This window comes from Camelina sativa, chromosome 12 (assembly GCF_030686135.1).
Source record: "Camelina sativa cultivar CO46 ecotype springtype chromosome 12, ASM3068613v1".
NCBI lineage: Eukaryota > Viridiplantae > Streptophyta > Magnoliopsida > Brassicales > Brassicaceae > Camelina > Camelina sativa.
This window is the reverse complement of record NC_141891.1, coordinates 9,308,131-9,327,758: the sequence shown is the minus strand read 5'-3', so window position 1 is coordinate 9,327,758 and position 19,628 is coordinate 9,308,131. Positions and strand designations below refer to the sequence as shown.

General features: G+C 34.2%; 4 protein-coding genes, 1 non-coding gene and 1 pseudogene across 7 annotated transcripts; 5 read left to right on the top strand and 1 right to left on the bottom strand.

Moving 5' to 3' along the window:
- Positions 1–17: 17 nt before the first annotated feature.
- LOC104731140 (protein neprosin-like) lies at positions 18–2,096 on the bottom strand (annotated as a pseudogene). Its single transcript, XR_015575064.1, has 7 exons — positions 1,798–2,096; positions 1,538–1,624; positions 1,233–1,462; positions 964–1,113; positions 833–883; positions 595–741; positions 18–514 (listed from the first exon to the last, which is right to left on the bottom strand). The product of XR_015575064.1 is annotated as a protein neprosin-like (transcript).
- A 755-nt stretch (positions 2,097–2,851) lies between these two features.
- On the top strand, positions 2,852–4,879 carry LOC104731139 (putative aquaporin PIP1-5). Its single transcript, XM_010450414.3, has 4 exons — positions 2,852–3,618; positions 3,907–4,202; positions 4,295–4,435; positions 4,567–4,879. Exons 1-4 carry the CDS (start codon positions 3,288–3,290, stop codon positions 4,660–4,662), a joined length of 864 nt encoding a protein of 287 aa, XP_010448716.1. The 5' UTR covers positions 2,852–3,287; the 3' UTR covers positions 4,663–4,879.
- A 1,109-nt stretch (positions 4,880–5,988) lies between these two features.
- On the top strand, positions 5,989–7,458 carry LOC104731138 (tetraspanin-5-like). The gene is made up of 3 exons (XM_010450413.3): positions 5,989–6,698; positions 6,828–7,147; positions 7,252–7,458. The coding sequence occupies exons 1-3, from the start codon at positions 6,207–6,209 to the stop codon at positions 7,283–7,285; spliced, it is 846 nt and encodes a 281-aa protein (XP_010448715.2). The 5' UTR covers positions 5,989–6,206; the 3' UTR covers positions 7,286–7,458.
- Positions 7,459–8,483: 1,025 nt separating this feature from the next.
- On the top strand, positions 8,484–11,011 carry LOC104731137 (endoglucanase 20-like). Its single transcript, XM_010450412.3, has 8 exons — positions 8,484–8,762; positions 8,900–9,112; positions 9,305–9,505; positions 9,617–9,694; positions 9,796–9,948; positions 10,046–10,154; positions 10,250–10,416; positions 10,496–11,011. Exons 1-8 carry the CDS (start codon positions 8,571–8,573, stop codon positions 10,820–10,822), a joined length of 1,440 nt encoding a protein of 479 aa, XP_010448714.3. The 5' UTR covers positions 8,484–8,570; the 3' UTR covers positions 10,823–11,011.
- Positions 11,012–11,771: 760 nt separating this feature from the next.
- Positions 11,772–11,933, top strand: LOC147930318 (U1 spliceosomal RNA). Its single transcript, XR_015575799.1, has one exon. It is a non-coding gene; the product is annotated as a U1 spliceosomal RNA (small nuclear RNA).
- Positions 11,934–11,936: 3 nt separating this feature from the next.
- On the top strand, positions 11,937–14,960 carry LOC104731136 (short-chain dehydrogenase TIC 32, chloroplastic). 2 transcript variants are annotated; one of them, XM_010450411.3, is made up of 8 exons: positions 11,937–12,411; positions 13,174–13,405; positions 13,500–13,579; positions 13,680–13,833; positions 13,925–14,003; positions 14,079–14,166; positions 14,293–14,339; positions 14,519–14,960. In XM_010450411.3, exons 1-8 carry the CDS (start codon positions 12,306–12,308, stop codon positions 14,699–14,701), a joined length of 969 nt encoding a protein of 322 aa, XP_010448713.1. In that variant the 5' UTR covers positions 11,937–12,305; the 3' UTR covers positions 14,702–14,960. The 2 variants fall into 2 exon arrangements, with proteins under 2 accessions (XP_010448713.1, XP_087335434.1); XM_087479308.1 differs by having other exon boundaries at positions 12,083–12,411; positions 12,718–13,405.
- The last annotated feature ends 4,668 nt before the right edge of the window (positions 14,961–19,628 follow it).

Sequence of the window (19,628 nt, the reverse complement as noted above, 5' to 3'; positions counted from 1 at the left end):
TTTCCTAGAAAACTGAATGTTAAAAATATATTTATCAGATTAAACATAGGTTTACAATATCTATACTAATTATAAAAATAAACAGAGGACAAATATTATACCAAAATCTATAAAGTTCTTAAAATACAAGGAAACTAAAATGTGCATCCTCCCGGTCCGCCAAATAAAATAGCTCTTGGCCAATATTCACCAAGACCTAATATCTTCCTCACGTTATAACAGTTTGGACTGTTTGCGTATGTCTTTAAAGCTGACGCTATAGGACTCGAAACTACTTTTGTTACATCAGTGATTACTTTCATACCATTCACATAGGCTGCATTCTTGAAACCCTTTGTGGGAAATGTCCACTTCCCATGCTTGGGCTCTTATCTTGCACCGAACTATAAACTTCTCCTCCCCAAATCACCGCACTCGCTCCATCAGCTAAACCTTTACGGTTGAACAATGATCTTGGCCAGTATCCAATTGGCTCGTCATGTAGCAAAAACCACCGGTCTCCTGTAACATGATCCTAGTTAAATCAAAAAGCAATATAGTTGATAACATAACCTTCGACTTTTCTATAAGTTTGAAGAAAACAATTTTATACACCTGATATAAGCTGATTTCTAGATGATATTGTTGACCATCATAAATCGAAACTGGTTGGGCAAGGGCTCCAATTGCATATTTAGTGCTCACATGTACAAACCCAGGACATAGTGCATTGTAGCAACGAGTCTTATTATTTCCATCGGCCTGCTTGAATCAAATATTTAAATAATAGTGAAGCTAAGCCTTATATTTTCCTAAACCTAGTCAGAACATTAAGATGTTTTGATTAACTTACAGTCCAGTAAGTGAATAAGGAACTTTGGTTCTGATGTAGCCCTGGATACACCTAAACAGAGATTGGTCGTCGAACGTTTTGTTGCCGAATTTTTATTTTGTAAGATAATGAAAATTAGGGTCTAGACTTACAATCCATCCAGCAGAGATGCTTTGTAACCGTTTGTTGCCTGCAATAGTCATAGCTGCAAGACTAAATTGATAAGGTGAGACGTATGGATTCCATATGTTAATGGTTCCTTTTGCTCCATAATTGTAATCTTTGTAACTAATTGTGGCAAACTAAAAACGAAAGAGAAAAATAAATAGATAATCAAAAAATTATAAGCATTGTGCACAAGTTAAGATGGGATCTCAATTCAACTACGTACGTATGTATAACCAAAAAAAATGATTCTTACATGATGACCGGTTAGATCAATTTTATTTTCCTTTGGAGAAACTTGTCTTGGATAGTTGAATCCCAAGGATTTCAAACGTTGAGCACATGTATAAGATCTTCAAGGGTAATCCGTTTGACAATGACTGTCCCATTTGGACAACTTATGCCATCTTGTGGAAATGGCAAAGAACTAGATTTATGAGAAGTGATGTTATATGTGGTCCATTTAGGTATAGTTGTGGGATTTAACTGCATATAATATTTCAATTTATCAAAAAAATATAAGAGTTTTATAGAGATGTATTTGTGTTTCGTAGGTTAAACCTTAATAGAGTGGTTCTTGAGCATAGGATGATCAAAAGCTAGCTGTTTTTGAATGTCAACGCAGTCCAATATATAACCATGTCCAGTCTGTTGGAAAGAGAAGTAAGAAAAACTTGATATGTTCTGAAAAGAAATGTAAGTTGGATATATAGTTGCACTTCTAAAACGACACCATATATAAAGTTCAACATTCAACACTTTTTAGTAATGATTTAAAAGAAAAATATCGAAAATTTACAAAATGAAATGGCTAAATTTACTTGAAAGCTTTTGATTGCAGGTTTATTGATATGGTTGAGCAGCTTCTCCATTTCTTGTTTCTCCTTTTTCGAATGTACTGTTTTGTGACTCTCTCCAACAAAAATGAGAGCTATTGTTGACAAAACTAGCAAGATAAGTTTATTAGTATACATCATGATGAATCAAAGGATCTGAAACTATATTTATCAGAAGAAGAATGAAGCAAAAGCAACTATGATTAATATTGTGTCACATAAATCTGAGACCATTAATAACCAACAAAGAACCTATACATAGTAATGGATAAAGTGTCTCTGGCTCTATCTCTATTACCCATATGTGGATGCTAAAGTGAGATTTTTTTAAAAGAAGCTTTTTGTCTTTCGTTTTAATAAAGTGTAATCCATCTAACTGCATAAGAAAAAATAAAAGATTGCATGCTCAGTGGGTCAAAGCCTAATATAAAAAAAACCAAAACAGTAGTAGTGATCACAAATAACTTAAACGAACCATGAATTAATTCTATAAACAGTCGTAATAACAGAATACGAACTGTCGTATCTAGTCTGCGGAGATGTTTAGAAAGAACCATCTTATATTCAGTTGAGATCTGAGAGTAGTTGAAGATCACATTCACTTTCATTATGCTGATTCAAGTACCTCAAAAGAAAGATTTATAAGAAACAAAAAAAAAAAAGTCAAAAGAAGGCCTTAATTAACAACATCATGGAAAAACACAATACGTATGTGATGAGACATCGGTAGATAAAGCATCAACATTCTCGATGTGAGGTGTGCCCTCTATAATATCCTTCACATAATTGATCGAAACATTAATGTTGGAATTGTCCACATCATTTGAGCTGTAACATATTTTGTATATAGAAGTTGCTTAATCTTATGTCCATCTTATTCTGATATGCATCATATCGTTTTCGCTCCTAGTTGTCCAGTCCATTTCAACTACCTACCCCTAATTCTTATTTTCTAATCATGTCAGTCTTAATTATTAAGCTCAAAGCCTAACTAATTAATAAATAACCGTTAAGAACAATTAAACTATTCTAAAGTCCCACATGAAAATTGTAGGTTTATCAAAAAAAAAAAATTGATGATTAGCTCAACCGACTAAAAAAAAAAAAAAAAAATTGCAAACCATCTAAACAAAATTGAGAGTGACTCTTATGAACATCTGCAATTAACATCCCAAGTATATAATTAATTATCTAAACATTTCAGATTAATTTAGAAATTTGCATAAATAACAAATATAAATATTTGTCGAAATTAGCAAATAATTGGCTAGCAAATAAAAATAAATAAAAGTATTTTTTTTTTGACCAAAAAAAAAATAAAAAAAAATAAAAGTATATTCAAAACTAAAAACTATTTTCTCCAAAAAAAAAAAACAAACAAACAAACTATAAAGTCACACATCGGTCACCAAATTTACAAATTGAAAAAAAAAAAAAAAAAAACTCAAATTGGAGATAGAGAGTGAGAGAGAAACATGGAAGGCAAAGAAGAAGACGTGAATGTCGGAGCCAACAAGTTCCCGGAGAAGCAACCGATCGGCACGGCGGCGCAGACGGAGAGCAAGGACTACAAAGAACCACCTCCGGCGCCGTTATTCGAACCCGGCGAGCTCAAATCTTGGTCTTTCTACAGAGCCGGCATAGCTGAGTTCATAGCCACTTTTCTTTTCCTGTACGTCACCGTTTTGACAGTGATGGGCGTCAAGAGAGCTCCCAATATGTGTGCCTCTGTGGGAATCCAAGGCATCGCTTGGGCTTTTGGTGGCATGATCTTTGCTCTCGTTTACTGTACTGCTGGAATCTCAGGTTCAAGCTCTGTTCTTGTTCTGAATTTGGTTGAAAGTTTTCGAATTTAGACTGAAGGTATCTGAAATTAGGGCTAATTGGTTGTGAGAAATTTGCTAATTTCGTGGTTATATAGATGAAAGTTTGAAACTTTGAGTCGTTTCCTCAGTAAAGATTGAGACTTTAAGTCATGTCTCCCTTAAAGTTTGAAACTTTTTGAGTAATTTCAGTTTTGGTTTCTTTTGTGGCAAGAACATAATCTGATTCTGACTTGTGTGAGTGGTGAAATTGGTTTGGTGATGTGAGCAGGAGGACATATTAATCCGGCGGTGACTTTTGGTTTGTTCTTGGCGAGGAAGCTATCTTTGACAAGAGCTCTGTACTACATAGTAATGCAGTGCCTTGGAGCTATCTGTGGTGCTGGTGTGGTTAAAGGGTTTCAATCAGGGCCGTACCAGGCTAATGGCGGTGGAGCTAATGTGGTGGCTCATGGTTACACAAAAGGTTCAGGTCTTGGTGCAGAGATTGTTGGAACTTTTGTTCTGGTTTACACTGTTTTCTCAGCTACTGATGCTAAGAGAAGTGCCAGAGACTCTCATGTACCTGTATGTTGCTAATTCTCTTATCCTCATTGGGTTGAGTTCGTAATCTGGGCATAGACCTTATGTGTTTTTTTCGGTTTTCGAACATTTTGCAGATCTTGGCTCCGCTTCCAATTGGTTTTGCTGTCTTCTTGGTGCACTTAGCTACCATCCCAATCACTGGAACTGGCATTAACCCGGCCAGGAGTCTTGGAGCTGCCATCATCTACAACAAAGATCATGCTTGGGATGACCATGTAAGTTCCTCTTTTCTCACATCAACGGTTGTGTTAACTGATAAGTATGAATACACATCAAGTGTTTAGATGGGGGAAACTGAAAAAAAAGCTCTTTGATCTGTTGTTTATTCTGGTTTCTATGTCTGCAGTGGATCTTCTGGGTTGGTCCATTCATTGGTGCTGCTCTTGCTGCTCTGTACCATCAGATAGTCATCAGAGCTATTCCTTTCAAGTCCAAGACATAAAGCTTCCCACATAATCTCTGTTCATAATTAATTACTCTAAGAATATATCAATTTTTCATTCTATGTGCATTCCACATGTTTCTTCTTATGTCTCTTGTATGTGATTCTATCACTGGAGTTTGATGTTGTAACATTGTATGTATAAATTATTATCTATCTTGTTACATTGTATTGTATGTGTAAATAATCATGTCAATGGAATTTTATCTTGATAGCCTTCTTAGAGTACAAGTTTAAGCTCAGAATCGTTTGTATATATATCACTGAACTGGACACAGAGTAACTAATACTGTCAATGTCAATAGTAAATTGTTTCTATATCAGACATGAGAACCAGTGAACCACAACTGTAAAAAGTGTTGTATGTTCTCACGCCATTATCTAGTAATTTGCATGTTAGGTTCTGTTCCCCATGGTAGGGTTCCTTCCCCTAACAGAATCAAAGAACCAAGGTCTAGTAGACTAGTAACATCGTTCACATGTTTAATGAAGCGACTGGTATCGCATGGTAGGCAAAACTGTGCTGTAGAGTAAAGACAGTAATGGGCCTAGAAAGTGTGAGAGTTCACAGTTCAGTTGTTTATTGCTTTTATTGGAGAATCTTACACTTTCTAGTATAACCATTGAAATCAAGAAAAATTAACAAAAGTGATCTAGTGGATCAAGAAAAACAAAAAGGTCGATTGTGACAAGAAAAACAAAAGTTGATTAGCAATATCTTGTAACACAAAAAGAAAACTCTGAAACCAATGAATGTTAAACGATGATGATGTAATTGTAGTTGATAAAAATATATAATTTTTTTTTTTTTGAAAAATATATAATATTGTGTCAAGAGTTTTATCTAAATCGTTCAAAGTTTCTTAATGATTGTGGCCACATATATTAAGCCTAAGATTATAATCCAAGAGCAAAAAGTAATGTAAAAGGAATTGGAGAGGAAAAAGTTACTTAATGGTTAAGAAGTTTTGGCTTATGATCATCCCACTTTGTGAAGTATGGAGTCGTCTTTATCGATATTAGTACCAAATAAAAGAGGTTTCTTAATCGCCAAGTTCCAACCAAAAACATAAAGCCCACATTTCACGAAAAAGACTCTCAACCAACGTTTTGTATTGATATGATACAAAGTTTCAAAGATCCAAAACGATGAAATAATAAATAAATATAAAAGAAAAAAGGTGAAGCCACTCAACAAAATTCAAAAGTGATGAAACTAAAGCAAGTGAAGACGCATACATTATCACATAAAAAGTAGCAAGCACACCAGGAAATTAGATAAAAAGATAAGAGAATAATTTCATTTCTTTTTCTTTTGTTTTCTCTAAGATTTGAATTGCAATCAAACGTGTGAATGTATATCAACAACATTGTTTTTAATGTATAATATTCTCAAGTATACTATAAAGTAGCTGAATCATATGTGATTAAGATATATATAGAGAGAGACAAGGCCAGCAAGAATATTTAGTTTACACACACACAAAAAAAAAAGATTCAAAGAATCATCATCTAGTAACAAAAAAAAAAGAGTGACAAGAAAAATGAGCAGAATGAGCAATACAGTGTTAGGGTTCTTAAACATCCTAACACTAATTTCCTCCATAGTTCTATTAGGATCAGCTCTATGGATGGGTAGGAGCAAGACAACATGCGAGCATTTTCTTCAGAAGCCACTCTTGATATTAGGCCTAGCTATCTTGGTCTTATCAATAGCTGGTCTGGTCGGTGCATGTTGTGACGTGGCTTGGGTTTTGTGGGTGTACCTCTTCTTCATGGTCTTCATCATAGTCGCGCTCATGGGTTTGACCCTGTTTGGATTTATAGTGACTAGCCATGGTGGTGGTGTGGGTGTGGATGGTAGGATTTATAAAGAGTTTAAGCTTGAATCATATCACCCTTGGCTTAAGACTAGGGTGATAGATACTAACTATTGGGTTACTATAAAGACTTGTCTCTTGGGCTCAGTCACTTGTACCAAGCTCGCTCTTTGGACTCCTCTTGATTATCTCCAAAAGGACTTATCTCCTCTTCAGGTACTTGTTATAATAATATCATGCTCTACTCTGTTTTATTCTAGAGTAGCATAAAACTTAGTTATATAGTGCTAATATATATAAAGTAGATTTATTGAAATATTATGAATTTATGATATATGGAAATAGTCTGGATGCTGCAAACCACCAACGTCGTGCGTTTACAACACGGACACGCCGATACAACAAGACCCGGATTGTTATAAGTGGAACAACGCCCCGACGGTGCTCTGCTATGACTGTGACTCGTGCAGAGCTGGCGTGTTAGAGACCGTACAACGCGATTGGCACAAACTCTCACTAGTGAACGTCATTGTTGTTGTTTTTCTCATCGCTGTTTACTGCATTGGCTGCTGCGCGTTCAAAAACGCCAGGCGCCCTCAACATTACGGCTTCCCTTACGGACGTTACGACATGTCGAAATCACGACCCGGATGGGAACAGTCTTGGTGAGATTTTTATATTAGTGAATGTTTTCTAAGTATATATGATAGTTGGTTTTTCATTTCTAATGCTATTTTTTTGTTTTTATCATTTTTTTTGGGAAATGTAGGTCGAGATGGTGGCATGGAAGAGACCGGTATTAGTGGATAATATTAATGTAATGGTTTTCGAATTTTGCGGTTTAGCTCTTGGCCTCTAATTAATCTATAAATATTATTTTTGTATAGAGCCTATAGTTTTGATAATGAAATTGCTATCTTTTTTTGGTTGTTGTTGAAGAGAGGAAATTGAAATAAGATTTAAATCATTTATTTTATTTAGCATTTTAGGTTCTATTTGGGATCGAGTATAGGACATAAAAATATCTCTTCGGCCCATTTATAGTCATGGAGGAGGCCCATCAAAGCATGTAACTAGGGTAAAGATAAATCATAAGCGCTTCTCCCACATAAACGCATTATTAATGTGGAGGTGCAGGGCAGCTGCTTTAGGCAACAAAACATCACGGGAACGTACACGAATTTGCGTTAGGCGGAATGAAAATGGTGGACATAAATTTAACTTTGTCACATGCTTCGCCATATATATCCTGTGCCCATCCCTTGTGGGGAGTTCCTTTTTTTATTTCATCCCAAACCCTATAAATTTGTGATGAACACTGAACACGCAAGAAATTTGTGCAATATGTTCGCAGGAACAACTAACAAAATTATTATAATGTAATAAACTAATATAACTGAAATAAGTTTATGACACACTAACGGCAAAATCTTAGATTGACGTCTGAAGAATGGGTACTGAAATATTTTATAGCCATTTCTACGGCACGGCAGCTCCATAATAGAGTCGCAGTCAATCAATATTCTCATGCGAAAAATGACAGTTTGTGTTTTCACACTTTTAGAATTTAGATAAGAATCACAAGATTGCTTTTTTTTTTTTTTTCTAGATCAATCTTTTTTTCACAAGATAACATTTATTAACTTCCATATTTATGGCTTGAAATATATACAAATATAGGTTTTACATATATATTGTTTACATATATTATATTATATATACAAAAAAGAAACAAAAAAGAAAGACATTTAATACGATACCGTTTTGTTGTGCTAAACAAGCCAAAAAGCCTTACATTAAATAACAAATTCTAAACCTTCACAGAAAGAAGAGAAAAAAATTGGTATGGTGGTTAGAAAAAATGATACGATTTGATATGTCAATAACTACAACTTGCTATATGATGAAACCGTAATATTGATTGTGATTCCGTAATCATAGAAACTTAATTATTGTTAGAGTTAACATCTTAACAGTGCAGCCAATTTACCCTAAAATTACGTGAAACGTATAAATACACCCATGAACCACATTTCAAGCAAAATCAAGATACACTAGAAAGCCATTTCAAAAGAGAAACATTAAATAATGGGGAAGCTCTTGGTGATAATGTTAGTTGGGATGTTCTTGGCTTTCGAAAGCTTGGAAGCACTTGACTATGGAGATGCACTAAACAAGTCTATCTTGTTCTTTGAAGGCCAACGATCCGGTAAACTCCCGACTAACCAACGGGCTACTTGGCGAGGCGATTCTGCCCTCTCCGACGGTTCATCAGCTAATGTAAACCGGCTCTAACCATAAACATCTCTATTTGTATATATGTCTTCAGAAATATATAGAACCTCATTATACATCTATAATTTTGCATTAATAATGCTATCACTTAACAAATTTTCGTGTGTTTTTATAATTTCCAGGTGAATCTGATTGGAGGATATTACGATGCTGGTGACAATGTAAAATTTGTGTGGCCAATGTCATTTACCACAACTTTGTTGAGTTGGGCTGCTATTGAATACCAAAATGAGATTTCTTCCGTTAACCAGCTCGATTATCTCCGGTCTGCTATCCAATGGGGAACCGATTTTATCATCCGCGCTCACACGTCGCCCACCATGCTATATACACAGGTAAACCAAGTTTTACTCATTATATATTAACTAAGCCGACATGTTACACATTATAGAGAAATCCAAGTTATATTTCATTTCATGCTACATTTCTTATCATATATACTATATACCTCACTATTATCCAACAAATTCACAATCAAAACTCGAATAACATTTTTGGTTTTGTTTTATAATGGATATAATTAAAAGGTAGGAGATGGGAATTCAGATCATAGTTGTTGGGAGAGGCCAGAAGATATGGACACACCAAGAACTCTCTACAGTATCTCTTCCTCTTCCCCGGGTTCCGAAGCTGCCGGTGAAGCCGCAGCCGCTCTTGCTGCCGCCTCAATTGTTTTCAAATCGGTCGATTCTACTTATTCATCCACGCTATTAGACCATGCGAAAACCGTAAGTAATGCACATTAAGTCTCCCTAAAAAATAGCTTATACACGTGATCATTACATTCAATCATGATTCATTATCCATCTTATTTCTACTTCTTTCTTGTTTTTTTGCAGCTGTTTGAATTTGCTGATAAGTACAGAGGTTCTTACCAAGCATCTTGCCCCTTCTACTGCTCATACTCAGGCTACCAGGTAATCAGACAGACCGAATGAAAACTATTGATATTTTCATATACAGTATGTTACTACATAAGACACTTATTGTTTCAAAACATTTTGGGGTAACAAAAAAGGATGAATTATTATGGGCTGCGGCATGGCTATACAAAGCAACAGGAGAGCAGAGTTACAAAGATTATCTTATAACCAATCAAGATTGGAGCCAAGCTGTCAATGAATTCACTTGGGACAACAAATTCGCCGGCGCTCAGGCTTTACTCGCTTCGGTTAGTATATAGTAACTATTATATAACTGACTTTGCTAAATTCTATAACACTAACGAAGTTGATCTCTAAATTTTCTTGTTGTTTCTTTGTTTTAAGGAGTTTTACAACGGGGCAAATGACTTGGCTAAATTTAAGACCGATGTTGAATCGTTCGTCTGCGCATTGATGCCCGGAAGTAGCTCTCAACAAATTAAACCAACTCCTGGTACTTTTCACTAACTAGCTAAATAACCGGTTTATTTGTTCTTTCATGTTGGTTTTATGGTACTAACATTTCTTTGTACGTTTTTGTTTGTTCAGGTGGCATTTTGTACATTAGAGACAGTAGCAACTTACAATATGTCACAACAGCTACAACGGTTTTGTTCAACTACGCAAAAACTCTATCCAAAGCACAGGTCGGCTCAATTCAGTGCGGTTCAACCCAGTTCACCTCATCTCAAATTCAAGATTTCGCCAAATCACAGGTAAATAGATTAATCCCCACCTAGTCCGGTTCTATACACCATTTCCATTTTCTTAATAACCAACCGGTTTAATATTCAGGTGGATTATATCCTTGGAAACAATCCAATTTCAATGTCTTACATGGTCGGGTTTGGGTCAAAGTATCCTACACAACCTCATCATAGAGGCTCATCATTACCATCAACAATATCTAAACCGGAGAAGATCGACTGCAATGGAGGGTTTTCATACTACAATTCTGATACACCAAACACGAATGAGCATACCGGCGCGATTGTGGGCGGTCCGAATTCATCCGACCAGTATAGCGACAAAAGATCAGATTATTCTCACGCAGAACCCACAACTTACATCAATGCCGCCTTTATTGGCCCCGTTGCTGCTCTGATCAGTTCTTCCGGTTAAACTTGGTCGTGGGGAAACACAACATCAGCAAAGAAGATTCAAACTTGAAGAATTTAATCAGGGGATGTATCATTTGCTCTAAACATATATAGATATTTATATACACACTTACATACATATTATTATATTTTAGAAGGTCAATTCTCATGAATAGTTGAATACCAATAAAATGATTTTTTTTTCAAAAAATATCATTTTTAATTTATTTCCAAAAAATACCACTAAAATGTATTTTTCTCCAAAAATGCCACAAAATTGAAATAATTTTTTATATTAAACACTAATCTCTATATCATAAAAACTAAATCCTACCCTTCAAAACTATGTCTTAAATCTACATTTGTCAATCCGTTCCAAACCTAGTATTTTTTGAAAAAAAAATAAGTGTGGTACTTTTGGAAAAAACCTTAAATTGTGGTATTTTTAGGAATTCTTCATTTTATAACTTAACTATAATGAAAACTACAGTATTTAATTGCAAATATTTATTGGGTCGTTAACGAAAGAAGATATGTATTGATCTACATGTTTCTGGTCAATTGTTCGTTTACAACAGATAAATCAAATGTGGTGTTTTTTTCAGAAAAATATATTGAACAGTTCAAAAAAATGTTTTGGCAATCCCAATATCAGTTTTTGTTCGTGAGTATGGTTAGAGTTCAGTCCATTCTATATTTTTATGGCTAACTAACTCTCAACGAGTCTGAATAGTTTAAGAGCCAAGACTATACAACTTAAAACTAGGTTAAAAAAAAAAAAAAAAAAAAACTAGGTTAAGTGGGGTTAATATGGGCCAGAATACAGTCATTAAGGCCCATCAAGAAATAAACTAAGGTTAAACTAAATATCAAACCATGACACCCTTTGTACTTATCCCACATCGAGAAGTTTCACAATGGGAGACATGTGTTTTGTAGTATAAAACAACGCGAAGGTCGATCCGTAAAAAGTACTTACCTGGACGGGGTCAACGCACGATCATGAAGGTGTGTGGCCTAAGCTAAGTGACTTCCATTGCACTTTAAGGAAGGGTACTTTAGCTTAAGGTCTTCCCAAGAGGAAGAGCCTGCGTCATTATTTGTTGTGGAGGCCTGCGTTCGCGCGGCCTCTCCTATTTCACTCAGTTCAATTTTTTTTGTTTCACGTCAAGATGGTTCTGTTTAAGCCTAGTCATCTTGGTGGTGTTCGCTACAAAGCTCCCATAACGTCTTGTATCATCGGAGGCATATTAGTCACAAAAGTTCTTAAAAGCTAACTTTTGACTTTTGCAGATCCAATCTCCACCACGACTGGGGATTGTCTCCTCATCACTTTATTTTTTTTTCTTTTAAAGTAATCACATTTCGGTCACATTGATTAAAGTTTTAAAATAAGAATTTTAAAGCACTCAAGAAGAAGACAAACGCTAAACAACTCTCACAGTGTAATCTTTTCTTCTTTCTTTCTCCCTCATCATCTTCTCCAGAAAGGAAAAACAAAAAAGATGTGGTTTTTTGGATCGAAAGGAGCATCTGGATTCTCGTCTCGTTCCACTGCAGAAGAAGTCACACATGGAGTTGATGGGACTGGTCTCACTGCTATAGTCACAGGTTTCTTCTCCTCTTCTCTTATCATAACTTTCTTAGCTCTATCTCGACTTGGGTTTGTTTAAAGTTTTAGACTTTTCTAAAAATTTCCTGATTTTGGGTCATCTCTGACTTGATTTCACCTGTAAGACAAGAGATTTTGACTTTAATTGGTCAACCCTAATAAATATGGAGGTCTTCACTGTTGTTTGTTGTTTCGAAAGCTGTCTGTTTTGTTTTGTCAATTAAAGTAACAATCTTTTTGCTCACAAACTTTATCTCTAGAGCTTTTTATTGAAATTGGATTGTTTCTTTGTTTGGTGAATTCAGTGTACAACATGTTTGGGACCATTTGCCTAAAAAGGGAAGATTACTTCAGATCCGTAAATTACATGTGCTCTGTACTCGTCTCTGTTTCAGCTGATTGTAGTTTGTGTTATATATCACTAATCTATACACTTTCTGGCCAGGAAGATTATTTTACTTAGTATTTTTATCATAATTAAAAAGGGTTTCACTCAAGAACAATGGAATCCTTGAATTGAACAGTTCAGTTATAGGCTGTTGAAGTTTGGAATAGCATCCATGGAGTCAATTTTTGTCCTGGATGTGAAGTCTTGCTTCATTATTTGGTATATTGAGTACTGTAGTTTTATCTTGAATTGGTGTAATAGAGGTATCCAAATGTTTTGTATCAGTCTATCATTGGTTGATACAAACTTAAGAAAGTGGTCTAGCCTGCATTGATTTTTATTGTTCCTCAAGTTTGTGTTACATTGTTTTCAGGAGCATCGAGTGGTATAGGTGTAGAAACCGCACGTGTTCTTGCACTGCGTGGTGTGCATGTGGTTATGGCAGTGAGGAACACTGGCTCTGGTGCTAAAGTTAAGGAAGATATTGTCAGTCAAGTCCCTGGTGCTAAACTCGATGTCATGGAGTTAGATCTCAGCTCAATGGACTCTGTCAGGAAATTTGCATCTGAGTACAAATCTGCTGGTCTTCCACTCAACCTCTTGATGTAAGAAGCTATTGAAATACCATTGGTTAATGTATAACAGATTTGGGATTATCTGATGGTTATAATGTTTTGAATTGTCTCAAATTTTTGTAAGTAACAACGCGGGGATTATGGCATGTCCCTTTATGCTCTCTAAAGACAACATCGAGCTGCAGTTCGCAACCAACCATTTGGGTGAGTTAAGATGATCAAACCAACGTTATGGACTTTTCCTAAACTTAAGTTACACTCTTTTAATCAGTGCCATGGATGTTGTGATCCAATTTATTTTCAGGTCATTTTCTGCTGACCAAGCTTCTGCTAGATACAATGAAGAACACATCACGTGAAAGCAAACGAGAAGGAAGGATTGTTAACCTATCATCAGAAGCTCATAGGTTCTCGTACCCAGGAGGAGTCAGCTTTGATAAGATCAACGACAAGTCAAGGTACTAAATTGTGAACCAAACAATATTCCTTTGATCCTGTCTTTTTCTTCAAAATCTCTAACATTCTTCCTTGGTTTGGTCTCTACTGCAGTTACAGTAGTATGCGAGCGTATGGACAATCTAAACTCTGCAATGTTTTACATGCCAATGAGCTTGCAAAGCAACTGAAGGTAACCAAAGCAATTGAATCAAGAATCTATGTTTCAATTGTTATCTTGATTGAAATCTGGTGTGAATAAAAACAGGAAGATGGAGACAATATAACAGCAAATTCAGTTCATCCAGGAGCCATTATGACGAATCTCGGGCGCTACTTCAACAGCTATTTGGCTGGTAACTTTTTTTTTTCTCTGATTTCACTCACATCAATCCTTTCTTGATAAGGTTACACACTCATAAACTAACGCACATATATACTCTGATATTCTTTTGATCCTCTTTGTCACTGGCTTGATGCAGGAGCTGTTGGTGCAGTGGCTAAATATATGCTCAAGACTGTTCCACAGGTATGCTTCTAATCTCTAAACCTCACACTGATAACCAAAGGATCAGTTACAAACCGGTCACAAAGTTTCTCCGGGAGAGAATGGGTGCTGATTAATTATATACCAGTGTAGCTTTAGGGGTTGTCTTGGTTTGTTGGTTGTCTGGTTTATCTAATTATGTTGAATATTTGACTTTGTAGGGGGCAGCAACAACTTGCTATGTGGCATTGAATCCTCAGGTTGCAGGGGTTACAGGGGAATACTTCGCAGATAGCAACATTGCTAAACCATTACCACTTGCCAAAGATTCAGAACTGGCCAAGAAAGTTTGGGATTTCAGCACTAAGCTTACCGATTCGCAATCAGGAGAAAGTAGTTCTTGAAAAGCAAATAGATGTTCAGTGGACCTTTACTACAGTGGTTTCTACAGTTCATTGTCTCTATTGTACTGATACTCGGTCTATGAAATAAAATGTATAACAAATCTTCTAAATCATTTCAACTCTGCAAAAACAGATGGTTTAGTTCTGGTTATGACCGGCTTGGCTCTCTGTGTAGGGCACAGAGACTCAAGAAAATAATGTAAAAAGATCTGTAACTTTTATTCTCAAAAGGGTTATAAAGACAACTTTTGAATTCAAACAGGAGGAGACAATACTGTCAATGCATTATTAAAGTGAAGTGATAGTCAGAAAATGAAAAACAATGATAACAAGTTTAGTTTAAATTCACTTTATTAATGGTTTCTTAGGAAGATTTAACTAGTTAATTAATCTTTGTGATTGGACTTTGGAGCATAACGTGCACTTTGTCGACATGGAGTGTTGTTATTTAAATGGAAGAGAGCTAAACTAGATAGGCTCTGTATTTAATTCTTCTCCCACCCTCTATATATAAATTGTCGGTCGTTAAATGTCATTTTTTCTATTTATTTGATTTTGGACCAACCCATTACCATGTTCCAATGATATGCATATGCTGACATGCACTATATACATTTTAATTTACTTTTTTAAAAAAATTTTAACGAGAACAAAATTTGATGTAAGATTATGAATTCAACCAGTGTACTATAAAGGAAGAGAGTTGGAAAGGTTTCGAGTTCGAGCATCGGCCAACGAGAAAAACACTAGTTTAACTTGCTATGGTCTATAAAATTAATCATGGTATAGGTAATGAAACTTCGTAGTTGTAACTGTAGACATAGTTAAACTGTGGATACTGTGGTGTGGACAATCATATCGATTGTATGTACAAAACTGTTTTGCTGCAAATTCACATGTTCCATATGAGATATCGACATATCGTGTATATGGACGTGGTACTTCAAACTATTACCCCCCCCCCCCCCCCCCCCCCCAATATATAAACTATAGTACTATTTTTGCTTGCGTACGTTCTACTATTAGTTCATTATGCAACAACGCACTCTACTATATAGTTATGTACTATTTTTTTTTTTTGGGTTAATTAAAATTGTGTTGAAACTGAAATTGATCGAGTTAGGAATTACTCGTCAAGAAATGTTTGAGCCTATATAGATAAATTTATACGATATAAAGGTTTATTCATTTCACTGTTGTTGATGACAGTGACAAAAACAATATTGGTGGTGAGCAAACAAAGGTACTGAAATTGTCAACAACAAAACAAACGAAACAATTAAAACCAAAACCATCCAATCCAATCAAATGTGTTTGAAATATTGAAACATGAAGCAACCTTGCATCTCTTTGAAAGAAAATAAAAACAAACTCTAAATTATTAATAACAGATATCACAATCATATATGAAATGGGGTGTGGAGTGTGGACTGTGGACGAATAATGAGAGGATGGTAAATGTTTCTGAACTCTTCTCTGAGCAGCCACCAAAACACTTAGAAAAAGGTTTTTAGTTCACACCTTTGTTTTACTTTATGCAATACTAATCCGTGGTACTACACATGTAATTTAATTGTAGTAAAATTGGATTACATATTCATTTTTTTAATATATACTATATCATTACCAAAAAGTCAATCATGTTGTAGTACATGTACATATTGGACGCTTTCTTTGTATTCTTCTGCACTGCATACATTTAACTTTAATAATTGCTCGTGTCCGTAATGTGACACTTCGATTTTCATGCATATTACTTAGCACTTTCTCTATATATAAAAAGTTGTCATAAATTTTTGGAATTAAAATGTGTGCATAATTCATTCATCCAGTACTTGAGCTCAGAATTAGACCATTCTCTGCCAAAAAGGTTAAATAGTATCCCTCAAAAGTAAAAGATTAAAAAAAAAAACAGTTTCGAGTGTTGGAGACGCGGTTAATATAGGAGCCGAGGATGAAACGTGTGAAAAGGGAGTGATGAGGCCAGCCATCAGGACCGTGCATTGAAATCACGTGAGGACACGTGGGGGAGTGAGCCATGTACAAACAAAACTGTCTTTTGGACTGACCTTTGGAAGCAACCACAGAAACATCGAACATCATTCGGTGTACCATAAAAACAACACATATCATTGAGAGTTGTTTTGTTTACTCAACCCCATAAAAACCCTTTGGTGTCAAACACAAGACATTGTCTTCTTATCATGTATATATATTAACGATTTCTTTCTTAATTATTTAAACCCGGCCATCTTAAGCTTATCTAATCTTTGAGTTAGGTAGAATTAGTTAAAACTCTTGAAAAAGTCATATTTCCACAATACTTTAAAATGTACAAAAATTTCATAAATCTTCCTTGATTACATTGTTACATGCATGGATATATGCTACACATATTTTAGTGTTTATTTAATTTTAGATCTAAATTATTGCTTTGGAACAACAGATAATTAAACATGCTTTCATGGGAAGGTCTACGTCTTCAATCGTTGACCGCCACAAAAGCATTGGTCGTGAACACGACTAGACACTAGTACTAAATTACGCATCAAATTTTGAATTATTTTATATAATAAATTTGTTTACTGATCTAGATGATTTTGTTGCAAAATCCAGACTAATTACAAGATATGTGAAAGACCCATATTTTAATTACGACCATTTAGAATCTTTACAATGGCTAATCACAAGAGGAAGCTTATAAAATATGAGCAAGGTTGACCCATATCATGGTTGTTTATGGTATTTACGAACAAACGTAATGTACTTTTGGCACTTGAATGACAAAAATAACGAAGCCTATAGTATATTATTTTTATTTCCACCTTCGTTATTAATGCGCTAAGTTAGTCTAAATTAAGTTAAGATCATTCGAATGGTGAATGCACATTAGCAAGTACAGCTTAAATAAAGTAAAATCACCGAACGAAAAATTATAGTTTTTAATATCATCGTGCCATTATTCAGGACGTGTGATATCTATTTGAATTGACCCGACCGTTAGTAGGCAAATTAACAAATAAATTATCAAAAAAACAATTTGTTTATTGTAGTACAACTTTGCAAGGTTCGGCATACAAAATAATATGCATTTATCTATATATTTAATTTCATAATGTTGTTAATGAAGAAGACCTACCATATATATTCCATTTCTAATGGATAATTAATCCATGCAACGATTTATCTACGTCAAGGCTTTTCGTCTACCACTTGCACGTTACAACTAACAACAACGTTTCATTTTTATTTTTTCTTTGTGTGTCAACTCTTCATCCAGATTTTGAATCATATTGTCAACAACTCTGGATACAATTATACAAATACCATTGAAATATTGGTAAACAACGACGTTCTACGTGGTTTCTTGTTCAATCGGACTTTAGTGTCGCATAAATGTGTGTATGAAGCCAAAACATAAATAGTTTATTTACACATTATATGCAATTAACAAGTCATATATCAATTTCATTGAGAGTTATTGCATGATTTAATTGTTTTAGTTAGAAATAAAATAATAAACAAACGAATGAACGATACATGCTGATATTTACAGGATACAGCATTGAATTCAAAATGATGAAATAAATTCTAAGAGCATATTCTTTAATGTTTATACTTTAATGAAATAAAATTTCCATTGATTTAGTGTTTATGCCAATTTTTTTATAAAATTTAATACTACAACATTAAAGAATAGAGAATATGCTATTTATATAATTTATTTTACATATGCAATTAACAAGTCTTATACTTATCAACTAGATTAGAACCCGCGGTACACCGCGGAGCAAAATTATTTATAATTAAAATATTAAAACTATAAATTATATTTGTTTGTTAAATATGTTATAATTATATAATAATTGTTAAATAAGCCATATAATACCGCAATAAAAATTATTTTTTATAGAAAATTTATTTAAATTTAATTACATATGTCTATTCTCTGATACTGACAGTGTTAACAAAATAATGAAATGATGTTTTACCCGTGTAACACCGAATTACTGATATTTTTTAATTTATATAAATATCGATAAAACCTGTCCTGCTATATAACTTCGTCCGGAGATATTTTAACTCACACTATATCATCTTAATTTTTAATATTTATTGTGTATCTACGGTATAATATTTATCATATTTAACTTTTAAAAAGTTTTAAATATTTTTCATATTTAAACTTTTTAAAAATCTTTAAAATAAAGAACCGGAATAAACCAAATAAAAGTTTTTAAAGTTTGAATGTCTGATAAATCAAGGGTGTACTCATTTGTATTCAGAATCATTTTGGCAATTGAGAATATCATTAATGTCATAGTTATTTCAATGTAATTTTCCAGAAATTTTGTCTACAAATTCATTTTCCGGAAATGTCTAGATTATTAGCAAAAGAGTATATTTTCGTAGGTCCTATGAAATTTTGGACATCGTTTTGTCTACAACCTAAATAAATGGAGACCCTTAAATTATAAATTATCAAGAGGCCCATAAAATAATAAGAGGTCCATATAAAATTGCTAGAGGGACAGAATTAATTGCATTAGTAGCATTAATTACAAAAACTTTCCTTATTAGTATTTTTGAGCAAAAACTGCTGCAAAAATACTAGTATAGATTTCTTATACTATAGTATAAGCAATGGAGAGTTAATGCATTGATTTAACTATTTTCAATTAAAATAAAATATATAAATAATAAATGGGACAAGCTAAAGGTGTCAAGTTTCTACTAAGCATCCTTCAACTATTATAATATAGGATTGGATGAAACAAATTCATCAAAAGGTACATATACAAACATATATCTACGAAGGGTAAGAAACTTAACAACCAAATTTAAATTCCACAATCGCGGTTTTAAACTAATTTGCGCACGTACATTCTTATAAAATTTTGTCTTAAAGTATTAATAATAAAACAGA